The sequence below is a fragment of the Triplophysa rosa genome, linkage group LG21 (genome assembly GCF_024868665.1).
Source record: "Triplophysa rosa linkage group LG21, Trosa_1v2, whole genome shotgun sequence".
Lineage (NCBI taxonomy): Eukaryota > Metazoa > Chordata > Actinopteri > Cypriniformes > Nemacheilidae > Triplophysa > Triplophysa rosa.
In genome coordinates, this window is record NC_079910.1 from 10,599,315 (window position 1) to 10,615,100 (window position 15,786).

Below are 15,786 nucleotides of genomic sequence, written 5' to 3' on the forward strand. Positions count from 1 at the left end.
CTTAACAGTCAAATGCACACAACGTTAGTGTAATGATTAACTTGGATGAATGTATTTAGCGCAGCAGACCCGCAATAAATCAACATTTGGTTGAAAATTAAACCTTCAGAGAATTTTAAATACAGTATGATTGAAAGATAAATGGTAACACTTTACAATAAGGTGCTATTTGCTAACAATTAGTTAATGCATTAGCTAACATGACCTAACGATGAACAATACTTCTACAGCATTTATTAATATAATAATTCATGTTAACTTCAGCATTTACTAATACATTATTAAAACCAAACATTGTCACTGTAAACATTAGTTAATGCACCATGAACTTACATAAAAAACTGTATTGACATGAACTAACATTGTCAAGGATTAATAAATGCTGAAAAACAAAATTGTTCATTGTTAGCTAATGTTCGCAAATGCATTTACTAATGTTAACTAATAGCACCTTATTGTAAAGTGTTACTAATTGGAGTAAATAGTGCTAGTTTTTCTGATAAAACCAGGCATGAATCTTGAAACTATGTGATCTTTAAATCGGATCTGTGATATAAATCATCAACCTTGGCCTTGTCAGACAGAGAGCAGCAACTGCGTCCCCGCCATCTGCAAGTTTGCCAGTCACAAAGACCAGAAGTGCGATCTCTCCCCTCAAGCGGAAGAGTAGATCTGTCACACCCCCAGCATCTATTGTCCAATCCGGGCACTTGTTTGAATGTGACAGCTTCTCTTATAATGAAGGGTGAAGGTCTGAGCCCTGTTTGTTGTCTGTGGGACATGGGAATAAAGGTGGACTCGCTTTGGCTGTCTGGCAGGTGTGCTGGAGACCTAACATCTCAGACATTAAATTATGAATGATGATCAACTGCTCCTTTATGTACGCACATTGCTCAAGGCATCAGAAAGCTTGAATCATAAATCATGTCATGTTTTTAATTGTCTCACGCTGGTTCCAGATCGTGCTTCATTCATAAACTTTTATTGCATCTTTTTGTTTTAGATCAAACACAGATTTGCTATATTTCATGTCTGGCTTTAAAAAAGCATGTACTTTAATTACACATTTCATGGCAAATGCAGAGGTGTGTCAGAGTTCTAGTTCAATCATCAATCAATTTTAAACGAAAGAAGAAAAAAGACTACAAATATCTTGCAACAAATAAAATGTAATGGCTCATGATGTTTGTTGTGCAGTGTTAGACAAATGGTCTCACCCTTTTGTCCCTTAAAGGGACAGTTCACAAAACAAATCTGTCATCTTTTACTCACCCTCAAGTTGTTCCAAATATGTATAAATTTCTTTGTTCTGATGAACACAGTGCAAGATATTTGGAGGAATGCTTGTAACTTAACAGTTCTTGGCCACCATTGACTAGCATAGTAGGAAAAAGTACCATGGTAGTCTTCTTCAAAATATCTTCAAAAGAAATACATAAAGCAGTTTTACTTACTATGGTAGTTAATGGTCAAATATCTTTCTCTGTGTTCATCAGAACAAAGAAATTTACACAGATTTGGAACACCTTGAGGGTGAGGAAATAAAGACATAATTTTCATTTTTGGGAGAACTGTTCCTTTAAGAACCCAAGACTCTCCTTATCTAAACGTTTGTATCTGATGTAAAATCATCTTGCAGCTATTGTAGTTTAAAAAACTACAAAAACGTTTTGGTGAATTAGTTAATGACAGAACTTTATATCAGGAAAAAAATATTGAATGAGTATTTCATAGGGAGTCTTGGTTTAGGCTTCCACACACACGCACGTACGTTTTTGATAGCATTACATTTTCCTGAACATTTTTGACATACAAATAAGTGGAGAAATAATTCGATTAATTAACGTATACAAAATACAACAGTCTTCAGCTTTATCATCCTATCCGTCTATCAAACAAATCAAAGTTTTTGACTGACCGGTTCATTTCAAGACGCTCTCTCTGCGTACGTGCGTCTCTGTCAAGGAGCCGCTCTCAGGATTTAACCAATCACTGAACGGCACTGTGCTAAACACGTCCCGCCATTGGACAGAATTCCAAGCGTGCGAGACCAATGGCAAGCGCGCAATGTTTCCTATTCAGTTCCTCCATACAAAGAGGATTAGAGAGTGTGCTCATATTGAGGCTATCGGTTAGAACAAATACATTCACGCACACATACAAAAGTTTGGATCGGATCGACTCACTCTCTGTCCTGCTTTGTAAACAACACAGGTGGATTACGGAAGCGTATTCAGGAATGCTGGAAGGCTAAAATCACTTTCGTTCTTTCCTCTTTTAGCGATCGCAAGTGTAAGTAAAGAGTGTGAGCGGAACAAAGGCGTGTGCTGTTGACAATCACCAGGACGCCTGTGCGCGAGCGTTGTCTGCAGTTTATGCGAATGTTCGGGATATAAAATTGGGAAGTTGTTTGGTTCCAGGACAGAGAGATGCGTCTTTAAACCCCCTTTCAGATGTTATAGAGCGGTTTGCATGCTCAAGTGTGTGTTCAAATCAGTTTGGGGGAAGCTGGAAATAACGTTGCTAAACATGCAGGCGTAACATTTGGCAGTTTTCAAACGGGTAACGTTAGTAGTAGCCCAACACATTTGGTTTAGATTAGGACCTTAACAACTAGTTCTGCACAACTTTTATAAATAAATGTTGTTGCATGCGTTCGCCTGCTATTTACGTAACAGATCGCAGAGGAAAAGCACGGGGAATTCCACAAGTATTTTTATACATGCATAAACAGTTACGTTGACGTTACGTATATTATATTAAACTGTAAGTTAGGTCAGCAAATAAATGGCGAGAGCAACTTGCAGTTACCTCACAGTTTATTCCACCCCATCGTTTAACCACAGTGTCAGTACACAACAGTTCCAAAGGACTTGATCGTTACGGTTGTATTGGGGTGTTGATCGATGCTGTTGTACGCTTGTTCAGTCAACAGAGTGAATGTGAAGGCAGGTGTGGGCTCACCTCCAGCCATGACCTCGGGCAGCGGGAACAATGCGCCCACTGTGACCGGCAGCACTCCGCAAAATGGCGAGAGTAAACCGCCGCCAAAGGCCATAGTGAAACCCCAGATCCTCACTCATGTCATCGAGGGATTCGTCATTCAGGAGGGAGCTGAGCCTTTTCCCGTGAGTGCTTATCCCATCTGTATTTGTTTCGTTGTTCCTTATGAGCATGTATTATGGTTTATTACTCAGTCATAACGATGTTACTGTGCAGTTGTAAAAAAAATACGATTTATCATTATTTGTTGCAGAAACTATAACGGCTATGTTTATAATAGACAGTATCAATAATTGTGTACATTTCTGCCAAAATACTGTACAACATGTAGTTGTAGGTATACCTAGAGATAATACTTCTGAACATGAATTAAAATGAGTAAATCCTATTAGTATAGGTCTGTAGATCGACCAGAAACTGTCTTAAAGGGACAGTTCACTCAAAAATAACAATTCTGTGATATTTCACCCTAATGTCGTTCAAACTTAATTCTTTGTGGAACACAAAAGAAGATATTTTAAGAAATGTCTCCGTGTTTTTGTGTCCATACAACGGAACTATATAGCTTTCATCTTGTGCAGAAGAAATAAAGTCAATGCTTGGAATGATGTGTGGGTGCGTTAATGATGTAAGAATTTTTAGGGGGGTGAACTGTCCCTTTAAGAGCCAACACGTGCATTTAAGGCTGATTTTACAACCATTATTGAACTTACAGTAATAATAATAGAGTTTTGAAGTCCTCGCAATTTTACGTGCATGAATTGCACAAATTCTACCAGGCGCATATTGTAAAAATGTGCAAAAGTCATTTCTTTTATTAGTAGCAATGTGAAAATGTAATGAGAAATATCTTTGGCAAGTTTTTAATGTCCTTAAATGGACTTTCTAAGTTGACTTGAGGTAAACCCCATTCTTTTTAGTCCTTATGGAAAGAGGCACACTTCCCTCTAGTGGACAAATGAACCATATGTGACCCTGGATCACAAAACCAGTCTTAAGTAGCACGGGAACATTTTTAGTAAAAGACAAAAATACATTGTGTGGGTCAAAATTATCGATTTTTCTTTTATGTCAAAAATCATTAGGATATTAAGTAAAGATCATGTTCCATGAAGGTATTTTGTAAATTTCCTACCGAAAATGTATAAAAACTTTATTTTTGTGAGTGGATGGTCTGCCACAGTGCCCCTGATTAACAACTTCAAAGGCGATTTTCTCAATATTTAGATTTTTTTGCACTCTCAGATTCCAGAGTTTTAAACGGTTGTATCTGAGCCAGATATTGTCCTATCCTAACAACTCATACATCAATAGAAAGCTTATTTATTCATCTTTCATATTATGTAAAAATCTCAATTTTGAAAAATTGACCCATAAGACTGGTTTTGTTGTCCAGGGTCACATATTATATTCACAGACTTGTAGATCCTGTAGTCCACGTAATGACTAGGTGGTGTAACTAGGGGTGTAACGGTTCAAATTATTCACGGTTCGGTTTGTGTCACGGTTTCAGGGTCACGGTTTCGGTTCGGTTTGTGCTGTTCAGGAAAAAGGGACTACTGACAAATAAAAATAAGAACAAATAATCAAGCTAGAAGTAACAGCACCAATAAAACAACAGAGCAAAGCAGAAAATAAAATAAGATACTGTATATATACCTTTTAAGGTAGAAATGGATTAAAGTAATCAAATAAAACATAACATTGCATAATGTACAAATTAAATAAAGATGAATCATAATTGAAGTTACAGAAGCTATTGAGTCACAAGCAGCGAGTGATTTCCTTGACATTTAACAGACAGCAGGAATATGCAGCTGTCGCTTTAAGGGGAATGCATCAGATCCAGTACACTGATACTGTACACATGCGTTGTTTTTCGTCGGTTTCGTCCGTTCACTTATGACATAACCCTCGTTTGTAAAGATACTCGACAAGAGGGACATGTTGACCTACTTCGTGTGTGAATTTGTCCGTTGAAGCGCTTCAAAGACAACTCGATATTTGTGCCATGTCTGAGACTTTCCTTATGCTTCGGATCTTCTCACAGCGCGCAAAGCGAGTTTTCTTCTGCATCATCTGGCACTTAAATGTTTAAATTGGCAAGGCTTGAATGAGTGTAGTTTAAACAGCAACATGTGCTGTTCAGGTCTCACCTGCACTCGCGCGCTCACAACACCCGGGTGATGAAAGCATAAATGACTGTACAGCATACGTCAGTCCTATTGAAATTTGTCTACGTTATTTGATTTGTTGTAGGTATTAAATGTGTATCCATCGACAAACATACATTAGCTGAACTTTGTCAGTCTGTTTTACGTATTATAATTTCTAACGAACCACAGTCGTCAGATTTAAGATGAGCCGTGCAAGAACCATGCGGTTCAATTTTTTACCGAGATCCATTACACCCCTAATTGTAACGCATGCATTTATCCAGGTTGAACGTCCATCTTTGCTGCTGGAGAATTTAAAGAAGCAGAATCAGACTTCTCACACTACAGATGCTGAGATGGAAGATCTATCACAGCAAGGTACGAGTTACTCCAGTCACACCGTCTGGCACATGAGTCAACATGATGGATCAGTAATGCACAATGTTGTGTAATATGTAATCAACCATGTAGATTTAATTGGTAATATAAACTCCTTCATAGAGCTGATGAACCAAGATGGAGAGCCCGTTCTGTCATGTGAATTCTGCGGAAGTGTAGACCTGGCATCTAACTTCAAGAGATCAAAGCGGTTTTGTTCTATGGTGTGTGCAAAAAGGTACAAATCCCACCGTAACCCATAAAGTTGGCATTCTTGCATATATTTGTAATGGTTCGTCAGATGAATAAAATGGATTCTTCTTCTTTCTCAGGTATAATGTGGGATGCACAAAGCGAATGGGACTCTTCCCGAGCAAAGCAAATTTGGAGACCCTAAAAAAACAGAGAGCCTCCGATATCAATCACCAAAACAACAGCACGGATATAAAGAAACAAGTAATGTGTCATCTAGGGCTGGGTATCGATTCTGATGTTCCGATTCGATTCCGATTCACAAACTCTCGATTCGAGTCAGTGATTATAGATTTAATACAAATCCTATAGATATTTCTAAAAAAAGATCAGTAAATATCACATTACAATGGTGAATTAAAAAATTAAATGAAGAGCCACAAACTTGTATATATTGAAACAGAACAGGTTATTTTACATTTAAGTGAAAGTGACCTGTTTGTCAGATATGGTGACCCATACCCGAAATGTGACCTCTGCATTTAACCCATCCAGTGAGTAGTGAACAGGCACCTCAGTCGTTACCCGCCGGCCCTGAGAATTGAACCGGCAACCTACTGGTCACGAGTCCGACTGTCTAACCATTAGGCCAAGACAGGCCCTTTTATTTTTTTTAAAGATACAGTATAACAAACAAAATTTCACAAATTGAGCTGTAAAGACGGGCTGCAATCATATGAACCGCTGCCTTTTATGTGAAGGTGATGTTAAATTTGTTCATTAAAATTAAATGTTAATTAAGCAATGAATGAATGATATGCTCCCTGTTGTAAAAAGAAAAGTGACATCTAGTGGATAGTAGTAGCAATAACATGCGCATTAATGAATGTTCAGTGCTTTCGGAAATATGAAAGAAAAAAAATCGATTCACAGCTTTTGAGAATCGATATTGAATCGACCACATTTAAAAAAAACTATTCATCGAATTTTTTGCCCAGCCCTAGTGTCATCCGCTTTCCTTTTAAAGCACCTGAATATAGTTGCAGTGCCCAATGAGGGTTAACATATACAGAAATGTGTTTGATCGCCTCACCGTGTTCCTGACAGAATCCCAGTGCCCTAGCAGCCACCGGAGCATCCATGTTGTCCCCACACCCCTCCCATCCAAGTCACGGCGGGTCGAGTCTGTGCTCGGACATGTCCAGCTATGATGAGCCCGTTTCACCGCTGTCAGCTGCCAGTTCTGGTGCTCAGAGGCTTCCGAACGAGGAAAGATCAGAGCTCCCGTTTCTCACCCAGCACTTCCTGGCCAGTGACCCCATCAAGTGGAACGTGGAGGATGTTTATGAATTCATCTGCTCTTTGCAAGGTAGCTGCCTTTAAAGAGCTGATACCATTTTATCATGTCACAGATCTTTAATGTTCTGCGGAAGACTGTTGCAGTGTTTACATTCACTCACTCTTGTGTCATTATACAAGTACAGTCTTTACAGACTTTCTAAGCAACACAGAAAAAGATTTGTAGAATGTTGACTTTGCTCTTTGTCGTACAGTGAAAGTGAATGGAGACCAGGGTGTGTTGAGCTCTAAAAAGGATCAAATTCTCCACCCCTAATCCACGATAATCACATGATTTGTTCCAAGTCTTCTGAAACCGTTTGATGTTGTTTTTGAAGAACACGTATATTTTTGGTTAAAAATGAACAAATAGTAGTTATGAGCAGTTAAGTCTCTTTACCTTACATCGATTCACAATGGCAAGCTCATAATATGATTATTTGGTTTGTCATTTTAAATAAAAAGTAATGATTTATAATTGTATGAATTATAATGTGAGCGTCATGGTAAAGACAGCTTTGGTCGCATTGATTGCATGAGAAAGAGCAGCTGGGATATTCTGCTGTAAAAACTTCTTTTGTGTTCTTTGAAAATAGTTGCGAATAAATGTCAAAATTAAATCGTATTTATTGGGTAGCATTTTATCGCTTTAAATATCAGATGTACTCCTTGTGTTTGTCAGGGTGCCAGGAGATCGCTGAAGAGTTCCGTTCTCAGGAGATCGACGGTCAGGCCCTGCTGCTCCTGAAGGAGGATCATCTCATGAGCACCATGAACATCAAACTGGGGCCTGCACTGAAAATCTTTGATCAAATTAATATGCTCAAAGACTCGTAGCGTTTCTCAACACTCCGTTCCAACTCCTAAACTTCTGCACTGGCTTCCTCATCCCACCGTGGCTTTGGCTTGCGGGGATGGCTGCTCCTCAAAACTATGAAGAATACCTCTGGTCACTGAACTGTTTCATCCCTAAAAGATTGATGGTGTGATTGATAAATGAACTATTCAGCTGTGCCAGGCCCAGGGGGTAACAATCCACAGAAGGCAAGCACAAGTACTTCACCATTTGTGCAAACAAATCCTCGTGATTTATAGACATGGAAATGTTTGTTTTATGGTAGTGGGAAACAGGTTTACAGTTTCTTTGTTTTGAACTGGACTTTGTATGTATTAATAATGAAACTAGGAACATCTTTCATCAGGTGGACTTTGTATTGTAGTTCTGCTTCTCGTCACAGAAAATGTGGTTGTTGGTTAGTCAAGAAGAGTTCACGCACCATTAGTCTTGCAGCGTGCCATCATTGCAGTGTGTAGATAGCAAACCATGTCCATGTGTCCGAGAAGACATTTCTATGTTCACATGCAATTACACCTTATGTTTTGTATCTTGAAGATGAGATGTACCCCAGAACTACAGGGATAATAGTAATGAATATGATGACTATCCAATGTGTGCCTAATACTTCTCTAAACATCCCAAAGATTTTGTACATTATTTAAACAGGTCTCATTTGTGACTGGTTCCTAAAATACATTTCCCAGCATCCACACTAAGGATTGCAGCTACAGCTACTCCACATTTACGACAAAACTTCTCATTTCCGATCCGAGCGCAATTCGTTTCTTCTCAAGTGTGCACTCATCTTTGGAAATCTAGCGCGGCTTGTCTATTATTTTTCATAATTTGATGCAATTTCTGTATTTATTGTGAGCAAGGCTCTGATTCTGTTTTTATATTTGGAAATAAAAAACCTTAAAAAAATCGACATGGTCAGTTTTTTTTTCAATGAAAGCTTATAGACCCTATATCGTGAACAGTTTTATCAGTGCTTTTTATATTTTTGTTAGCGGAAAGCTGCAGAATATCTGTTGCTAAAAGCACCGAGACCGAAACGTAAAGTGATTAAAATGATGAATTTTGATGCATGTGGAACCCTGCCAAGAAGATTTTCTTTACTTGTTAACAAGGCTTATGAAATATAAACAGTTTTTTTGTAGTAAAACCATTAACGCCCTTTACTGACAACACTGTACAAAATACACACCATCACCGCGTTTGTATTTTTATGAATCTTTTTTGTCTTTAATTTATTTACAAGCTTTAAAGTTGCTCTCAGTATGAAGAATAACAAGCACTTTAGGTTCAGCAACATCTCAGTGTTTTTGTACACGTTGCCATTTGTTCATTGACTTCCATTGGCAGCTCTTGTTCTGTGACCCCAGCAGTCCCTGAATGCATAGTACTGCAAGATTCTGCTGGATATGTGTTTCACATCGAGCAAGCTGAAGCAGAGGAACAATCTGTACGGCTATTCAGATAATAACCTTGAACCTTGTACTAAATCTCTGATCCGACACCCGGCTTTGTCTATCCTCCTCAACCATAACAGATAAAACCTTCAACGTCCTTTATGAAAATCACGGAGGTCGTTTAATCGTTGTCATTATATTATTATTAATAAAATTATTACCATTATTTCTATATCCACTCCTTGTGACTGTCAGCATATGTTAAATACCCTTTTGTGTATGCTGCTCTTTAAAAAAAAAAAATTAACGAGTCTGAACGTATGTTTTGTTTCATAGTTGCACGTTTGTATTATTAAAGTCTTTCCTTAAAAAGTAACAAAATAAAAACGTAAATGCAACATTTCTATAAATAATACATTTTTTAGTGCTCCAGCAATTGCAAGTCGCCATATGGTCGCGTGAACCGTACCATTCCAAATCTGGCTGCACTCCACCCGACTGATGCATAATGTGTTGCTTGTTATGTTTTTTCGTTTTTTAATTTGATGCAGTTATTGTTTCAGCGACTATTGTCTCTTCAGCACTAGTTGGCAAAGGTGTCCGTTTCTCGTCAATTGTCCTCCGACTCCTCCTCTGCCTCGCGCAGCCATGTAAAGAAGGCGGTGACTGACTTTAGGGCCACGCCCTTTCCTTGCTGTTCAGCGGGGTCTTTACTGACCTCCCACTTACAAAACGCGTCCTCGGATATCACGTCTTCATCATACAAACAGTCAAAGAACATCCGAAGCAAATCTGCAACAAAAGCAAAAATTCTTTTAATCTCAAGTCAACACTTTTATTTGTTTATGAAATGTTATACTGCAAATACGCAAATTTAAACACATGTTTTGTGAGTTATACTGCAAAGTACAAACTTTCGATTGCATCAGTGTTTATAACTCTACCAGACTTATAAAGCCAAGACAATGTTAGCAAATCAGCTCTGGTGTGCGTTTATGTGGGGATGTGAAAGATTTGACTTACTAGGAGGCTGGTCCAGTTTTACTATCAATGCTTGAAGTGCATAAAGTGCTTGCAACTGTCTCTCTGTGTCCGAGTTAAGGTACTTGTGTAAAACAGGCAATCTCCTTTGGATCATGGACGTGTCCATTTTGCAAGAGGAGCCCTCGCCTACACACAGGGGAGCACGGTTAAAACAATAAAGGCAAATTTGATCTTATAAAAGTTGATAAAGTGCTTGTTTTTGATTTCAAATTCAATTTTAATGTGTTACTGTGCATCAGAGTCCTGATTCACTTACTTTTCACTGCTGCTTTGCAAACAGCGGTCACTAAAGCTCTGAGGAAGGGAGATGAACTCATTTCTGAATCATCTAGATTGGCCTGTAACAAACCATCACGCAACGCCATCATTTATCAAGGTTTTACGTTCTTCAATGAAATGAATCTGAGGAGCCTGATGTGAATCTGTACCTCAACCCAGTCGAAGATTTGTTCATCGCCAGCCATGTCCTCAAGTAGAAGTTTTTCAAGTTGCTTGTTTAGTTCATCAGGTGAGAGTGTTCTCTTAGAGACAGCCTCAGTCGGGCTTGAGCCATCGAACACAGTGAAGTCTAGTTTCTGTTGAGGGATCACATTGTGAAGTAACTCAATATGGAGTAGCTGATCGTAAGCTCCCTCTTTATAAGTCAACTTACAACAAAGTATGAAAAAACACCATGGTACTAGTACAGTATTTTAGTTGGTAACCGAACGATGGCGGTACCCCCATCAAATGAGTAGTTCAAAATGTGCCCCCATTGACTTTCCATAGTAGGAATAGAAAATTACTATGGAAAGTGAATGGGGAATTTTGAAGAGAACTACTCCTTTAACTTGCATTGATTTTGTGTCCATACAATAGTAGTAAATGGGTACCGCTGTTGTTCGGTTACCAACATTCTTCAAAATATCTTCTTTTGTGTTCTGCAGAAGAAAGTCATACAGGTTTGAAATGACAAGAGGGTGAGTAAATGATGACAGAATTTTCATTTTTGGGTGAACTGTCCCTTTAAGTAGAGGAGAAGTATTGTACATGAAGACTCACATGTTCTGTGATGAAGCTGTGCACATCCTCCGTTTCAGGTATAAAATCTGCCCAGTTCAACTCAGAATCCCTCCACAATAAACCCACTTTCCTATGGCTCTGCAGCACACAGACACACACACAAAAACAAATGTCTTGAACTGTATATTACACTAGCATAAACATGTTCAATAGGAATATGAAAAACACTATTCACATACAGCAGCAATAGCAAAGCTTACCATTTGTTTGCATAGAAGGTGCAATATTTCAGAAAATAATATCCCAGCTCTTCCCACAGGGAGTAACGGTTTGCTAAATTCACTGCAAACACAAAATACAAACAGATAATACAATAAAGCCCAAAACAAGTCTCCAAGGTATTACTAATGCTAATGGGATCGTTCTGCAGTAGTTTGAAGCGCACCTAAATAATTCTCTCATAGAGATTCCACCCTCTCGAAGCACAGGGGTAACCAGCTGTGCAAGATACAGCCATATATGAGGAACATCAATGGCCATATCATCTGCGAATTCAAGAGTTTCCGAGAACCTGTGGGCCGTACAAACATACAGCAAGTCACACAGTGTAAAGCCGATTTCTAGGTTAGTTTTGACCACAAAGCCACAGCAATGCAGAGATGTCAGGCCTGTGATCTCACCCTTTAAAGAACTGAGGTTTGGAGAGGATTCCAGGCTGCAGGAGCTGGTAGAGCAGCTGACCCATGTGGTCTCGTGTGATCAGACTCCTCTCCAGGGTCGACTCCACACCCACCCGCACAAACACGTAGAGCATGGCGGGCTGCTCCAGTTCCTCTACACACTGCACTGCCTCCTGCATCACACACACATTATTTCTTTCTCAATGTCATTCTGGACTCGGAGGTACAGTTTTATGTGTCATACATTAAACAAGTGAAGGGGTTCTCTCCTTGATCATTGGAAATCATGTTACAAACCTTGTAATCATTAATGTGCAAAAATTCATCGATTATGGACTTGGACCGCCTCTCCATCTCCTCTTCTGTTAAAGTTGGCTTGTCTGGAGAAGGGCCTGACAGTACTTCAAGGTTAACAGCTGCAATGAAAGACAACCTTTAGTTTCAATACTTCACACAAACACACTAAAATGGTGCGTTTACCCATTTATTGCATCTTAAACAAACAAGATGTCATCATCTGTGCTGTTGTGTATGTATGCGTGAGACTCACCAGACTCTCTGGATTGGCTGTGCTCCAGTCGGCTCTTGTCTGCAGTGTTGGCGGGCAGCTTGGGTGTGTCCGAGTCTCTGCGGGACACCTCCTGGATGGACTCCTCGGGGGCCTCCTTATTGCCGCTGCCCGATGAGAGAGGGCCTGTACGAGCAGGACCAGCGCTTAACGGCTTGTCGTTGCGTTCCCGCCCTGAGCTTCCACGACTGCAAGGCCCAAACACATCAATCCATCAGTCTCAAAATGTTTTAAAATGAGTAAACTGGAACATAACCGTACACCAGAATATTTAACGGCATTTTATTATGATATAGTATTACATCACATTCTAATAATGAAGATTAAAATTGGTATTTGCAAATAACATATGAACTATTTAATAGAGAATTACAACTAAAAAGAAATCGCTGCTGTCCTTCTGAAACCTTGTATCCCCATATTTCATGACTTTTTTATTATTAATCACCCTCTACGTTTGTTAGTGGAATTTTGCAAATATCTAATCAATAAAAAGTATTAAAAGTGCTTGTCAACTTTCATTTAAAAAGTAGTTTTTTCCATTTCTTGAAAAACAGCAAATTTGGACATCTGAGGTTTCGAAAGGACAGTAACAAAATACCATCTTTCTCTAGATTAATATGCAAAATACATTTATTAATGCATATGTATTAACATTTTAAATGAATTACAATTATTAATAAATATTTATTATATATAATGTTATTAGATTCTATTGAAATATTATATTTTAGCAATGAGCAAATAAGTAAATAAAAAAGTAAATCAAGTAAATAAGACAAATATTGATTCATATAATTACAAAAACAATTGCAATTAACTAAAATATTTAATACATGACTTAATAAATACAATAAATATATTTGATAGATTAATCTAGAGAAAAGTTGTATTTGTTTATGGTGATATGTTATTTGGAAATAATCATTTAGTCTTTATTATTGACCTGTATGATGTAATATGAACACACATGACCAAGATGGTACATATATTGAAAGTACATAAAACATTGCAACATATTTAATGTAGTATAACAAAGCTGCCCTTTATTTTGCTTGTATACTATACCTGCTGAGAACTCTCCTGGCATCAAAGTCTGGGGATGCAGAGGGTAAAGAGGAAGCCGGTGGTCCTGAGGGTTGCAGGGGCGAGTAGCGGTCTAAACTGGTGGCGCTGGGGCGAGACACATCTGAACAAAAGGGTGAGAAAGAGAGGAAGGATAGAGATTTTACATCAGCGACAAAAAAACCCACCATAATAAAGTATATATGCATAAAACTCCTGCCAACGTCTGACTGCATCACTTGGCTTTACCTGACTCACTAGCTTTGGCTCCAGCCCCTCCACTGCTGCCCATCATCCAGTTCAGCTGAGCTCTCGGTCCCAGCTGAATCTTCTCATCTATTGTTGGCTAAAGAAAACACACACACACAATTGCTCTCAGTAAGATCCTGTTACACCCACAAATGGATTTACATAAAGACACTAATCCACATGCAAACAAAATCACCATTAGGAGGGGCTGTTGAGTCAAATATTACATATCAATGTTTACCAAACAGCCTCAGGGTCATAGCAGCAAAATGCAAGGTACACCATGCCTGATATCTAACAACAAGGTGCGGTTATGCAGAACGATGGATTGAAGATTCTACGTGTTGAAAACGAGTCTTCACGTGTGACAACCGGACTTCACCTTGGAGATCTTGGGAATCTTGGTGGGGTCTATTGTCCTGCTGTTCTTATTCATAGGCACAGTGCTCCAGGTCTCTTCTCTTTGCACCACTGCATCACGAAGAGGGAATGAGATGAATGTTATTATGGAGGAACATGGCTGCTTCATCACAGATAAAGCAGAAGAGGCCCAGAGGACTATACAAGCTGTAAAGAGGATGCAATTCTCTTTCTGACCTGGTCTCCTCTTGTCCTTGGACAACAGTTGCTGGTGGACCTTTCTCTGTTCCTCCTGCTCTTCCAACTTGGCTTCCTTATGGATCTGTTCGATGGTTTTGGGGCCCTGGTCAGCTCTCCGAGACACCCAAATGTGCTGAGATGAGAAAAAGAAAAGGAATCCTTCACAAATCTTCGCGCAACCGTGACTTGTCAAACCTGAGTGCTGACAGAACTGACAGAAAACTTCTGATTGGGAGGGCTGTCGCGAAAAAACCGACGATAAATATCATGTGATTTATACACAGCTTTGAGTGAAGTACGGAAAATGCTGCTGCATCCGAAAGCCAGAGGGCGCTCTCGTGCGGAAACTCCAAATACGCACTGCAGAAGAAGACCATAACAGTCTAGAATCTAGGAAATGCTTATGTGGACATCTTTTTATCACTGTTCCTCAAGCCTCATCAGGTATTTTTATGATAATAAAGTATATTTATAATGATCATGTTTGACGGGTGTCGCTTTTTCAAATGCACATTATAAGCGACTCAAACTCGCACTGCTTTTAGATCGAGCAGCATTTCTACTGATCCCAGAGGACAAGCTACGCCTTAAAAAAATATCGACACACTGCATATCGCAGCCAGCTTGATTTCAATAGGAATTAGTGGTATCGCGATAAATTATCGTGCACGCCGGTTAAATATACATGTGCAATTTAGGACAGTAAAAAGCAAGACTCATTGTAAGGTTCTATGGAAAAACGAAAAATACACAACTCACCAAACGCAGGTCAATGACGTCCTGCAGCATGAACCGAATGCGCGAGGAGGTCTTCCTCTCCTTCACTATCTTCTCCATCTGATTAAAGTATTGATCCATCCGTGGCTGACAGAGAAAAGCAAAGCACAACCTTCCTTGAGATAAACAAGCTTAAAAAATGAGACTTTATGTCCGTCTTCAATTAAAAGCATTTTGGTCCTGTTCTCAGCTGAATTCAGGCTGAGCTGTACCAGCACAGAGCATTAGTGACCCGTACGGGACCATTGCTTCTCTTAGGCTTTGAACCCCAGCAGTAGTTTGTGTGGAGCTGTACAGACCAGCGGGAGTTTTCTCACTGTCATCAGTCAAATTTGGTGGATTCTTTGGAATATTAAATCATCAAAGAAGCCAAAGAAATCACACCATACATGGATTTGTGTGTACGTCACAGCTTCTTCTATCGCTAATCATCTCAGCACATCAAATGCAAATGCGCTCTGACAATTAACGGTCTGCCCTGCTG

General features: G+C 39.2%; 2 protein-coding genes across 11 annotated transcripts in view; one reads left to right on the plus strand and one right to left on the minus strand.

Moving 5' to 3' along the window:
- Nucleotides 1-8,646, plus strand: part of phc2a (polyhomeotic homolog 2a (Drosophila)) — a 40,682-nt gene extending 32,036 nt beyond the window's left edge. For 3 of the 4 annotated variants that reach the window (XM_057320136.1, XM_057320137.1, XM_057320135.1), the window contains 6 exons: nt 2,929-3,128; nt 5,444-5,537; nt 5,661-5,775; nt 5,870-5,993; nt 6,837-7,098; nt 7,750-8,646. In XM_057320136.1, coding sequence (XP_057176119.1) covers nt 2,929-3,128; nt 5,444-5,537; nt 5,661-5,775; nt 5,870-5,993; nt 6,837-7,098; nt 7,750-7,904 — 950 coding nt within the window. In that variant the 3' untranslated portion in view covers nt 7,905-8,646. Of the gene's footprint in view, nt 1-1,527; nt 2,293-2,928; nt 3,129-5,443; nt 5,538-5,660; nt 5,776-5,869; nt 5,994-6,836; nt 7,099-7,749 lie in introns of those variants that run through there. The other variant, XM_057320138.1, reaches the window with a different exon arrangement.
- Nucleotides 8,647-9,092: 446 nt separating this feature from the next.
- The window catches only part of eif4g3b (eukaryotic translation initiation factor 4 gamma, 3b), a 35,198-nt gene continuing 28,504 nt past the window's right edge, over nt 9,093-15,786 (minus strand). For 4 of the 7 annotated variants that reach the window (XM_057320130.1, XM_057320128.1, XM_057320129.1 and 1 more), the window contains 15 exons: nt 15,285-15,389; nt 14,523-14,658; nt 14,308-14,396; nt 13,926-14,022; nt 13,680-13,800; nt 12,594-12,799; nt 12,341-12,459; nt 12,044-12,216; nt 11,809-11,934; nt 11,624-11,705; nt 11,403-11,501; nt 10,790-10,936; nt 10,618-10,699; nt 10,341-10,487; nt 9,094-10,109 (listed from right to left, as the gene is read on the minus strand). In XM_057320130.1, coding sequence (XP_057176113.1) covers nt 9,928-10,109; nt 10,341-10,487; nt 10,618-10,699; nt 10,790-10,936; nt 11,403-11,501; nt 11,624-11,705; nt 11,809-11,934; nt 12,044-12,216; nt 12,341-12,459; nt 12,594-12,799; nt 13,680-13,800; nt 13,926-14,022; nt 14,308-14,396; nt 14,523-14,658; nt 15,285-15,389 — 1,911 coding nt within the window. In that variant the 3' untranslated portion in view covers nt 9,094-9,927. Of the gene's footprint in view, nt 10,110-10,340; nt 10,488-10,617; nt 10,700-10,789; nt 10,937-11,402; nt 11,502-11,623; nt 11,706-11,808; nt 11,935-12,043; nt 12,217-12,340; nt 12,460-12,593; nt 12,800-13,679; nt 13,801-13,925; nt 14,023-14,307; nt 14,397-14,522; nt 14,659-15,284; nt 15,390-15,786 lie in introns of all 7 variants that reach the window. The other 3 variants (XM_057320133.1, XM_057320132.1, XM_057320127.1) reach the window with 2 other exon arrangements.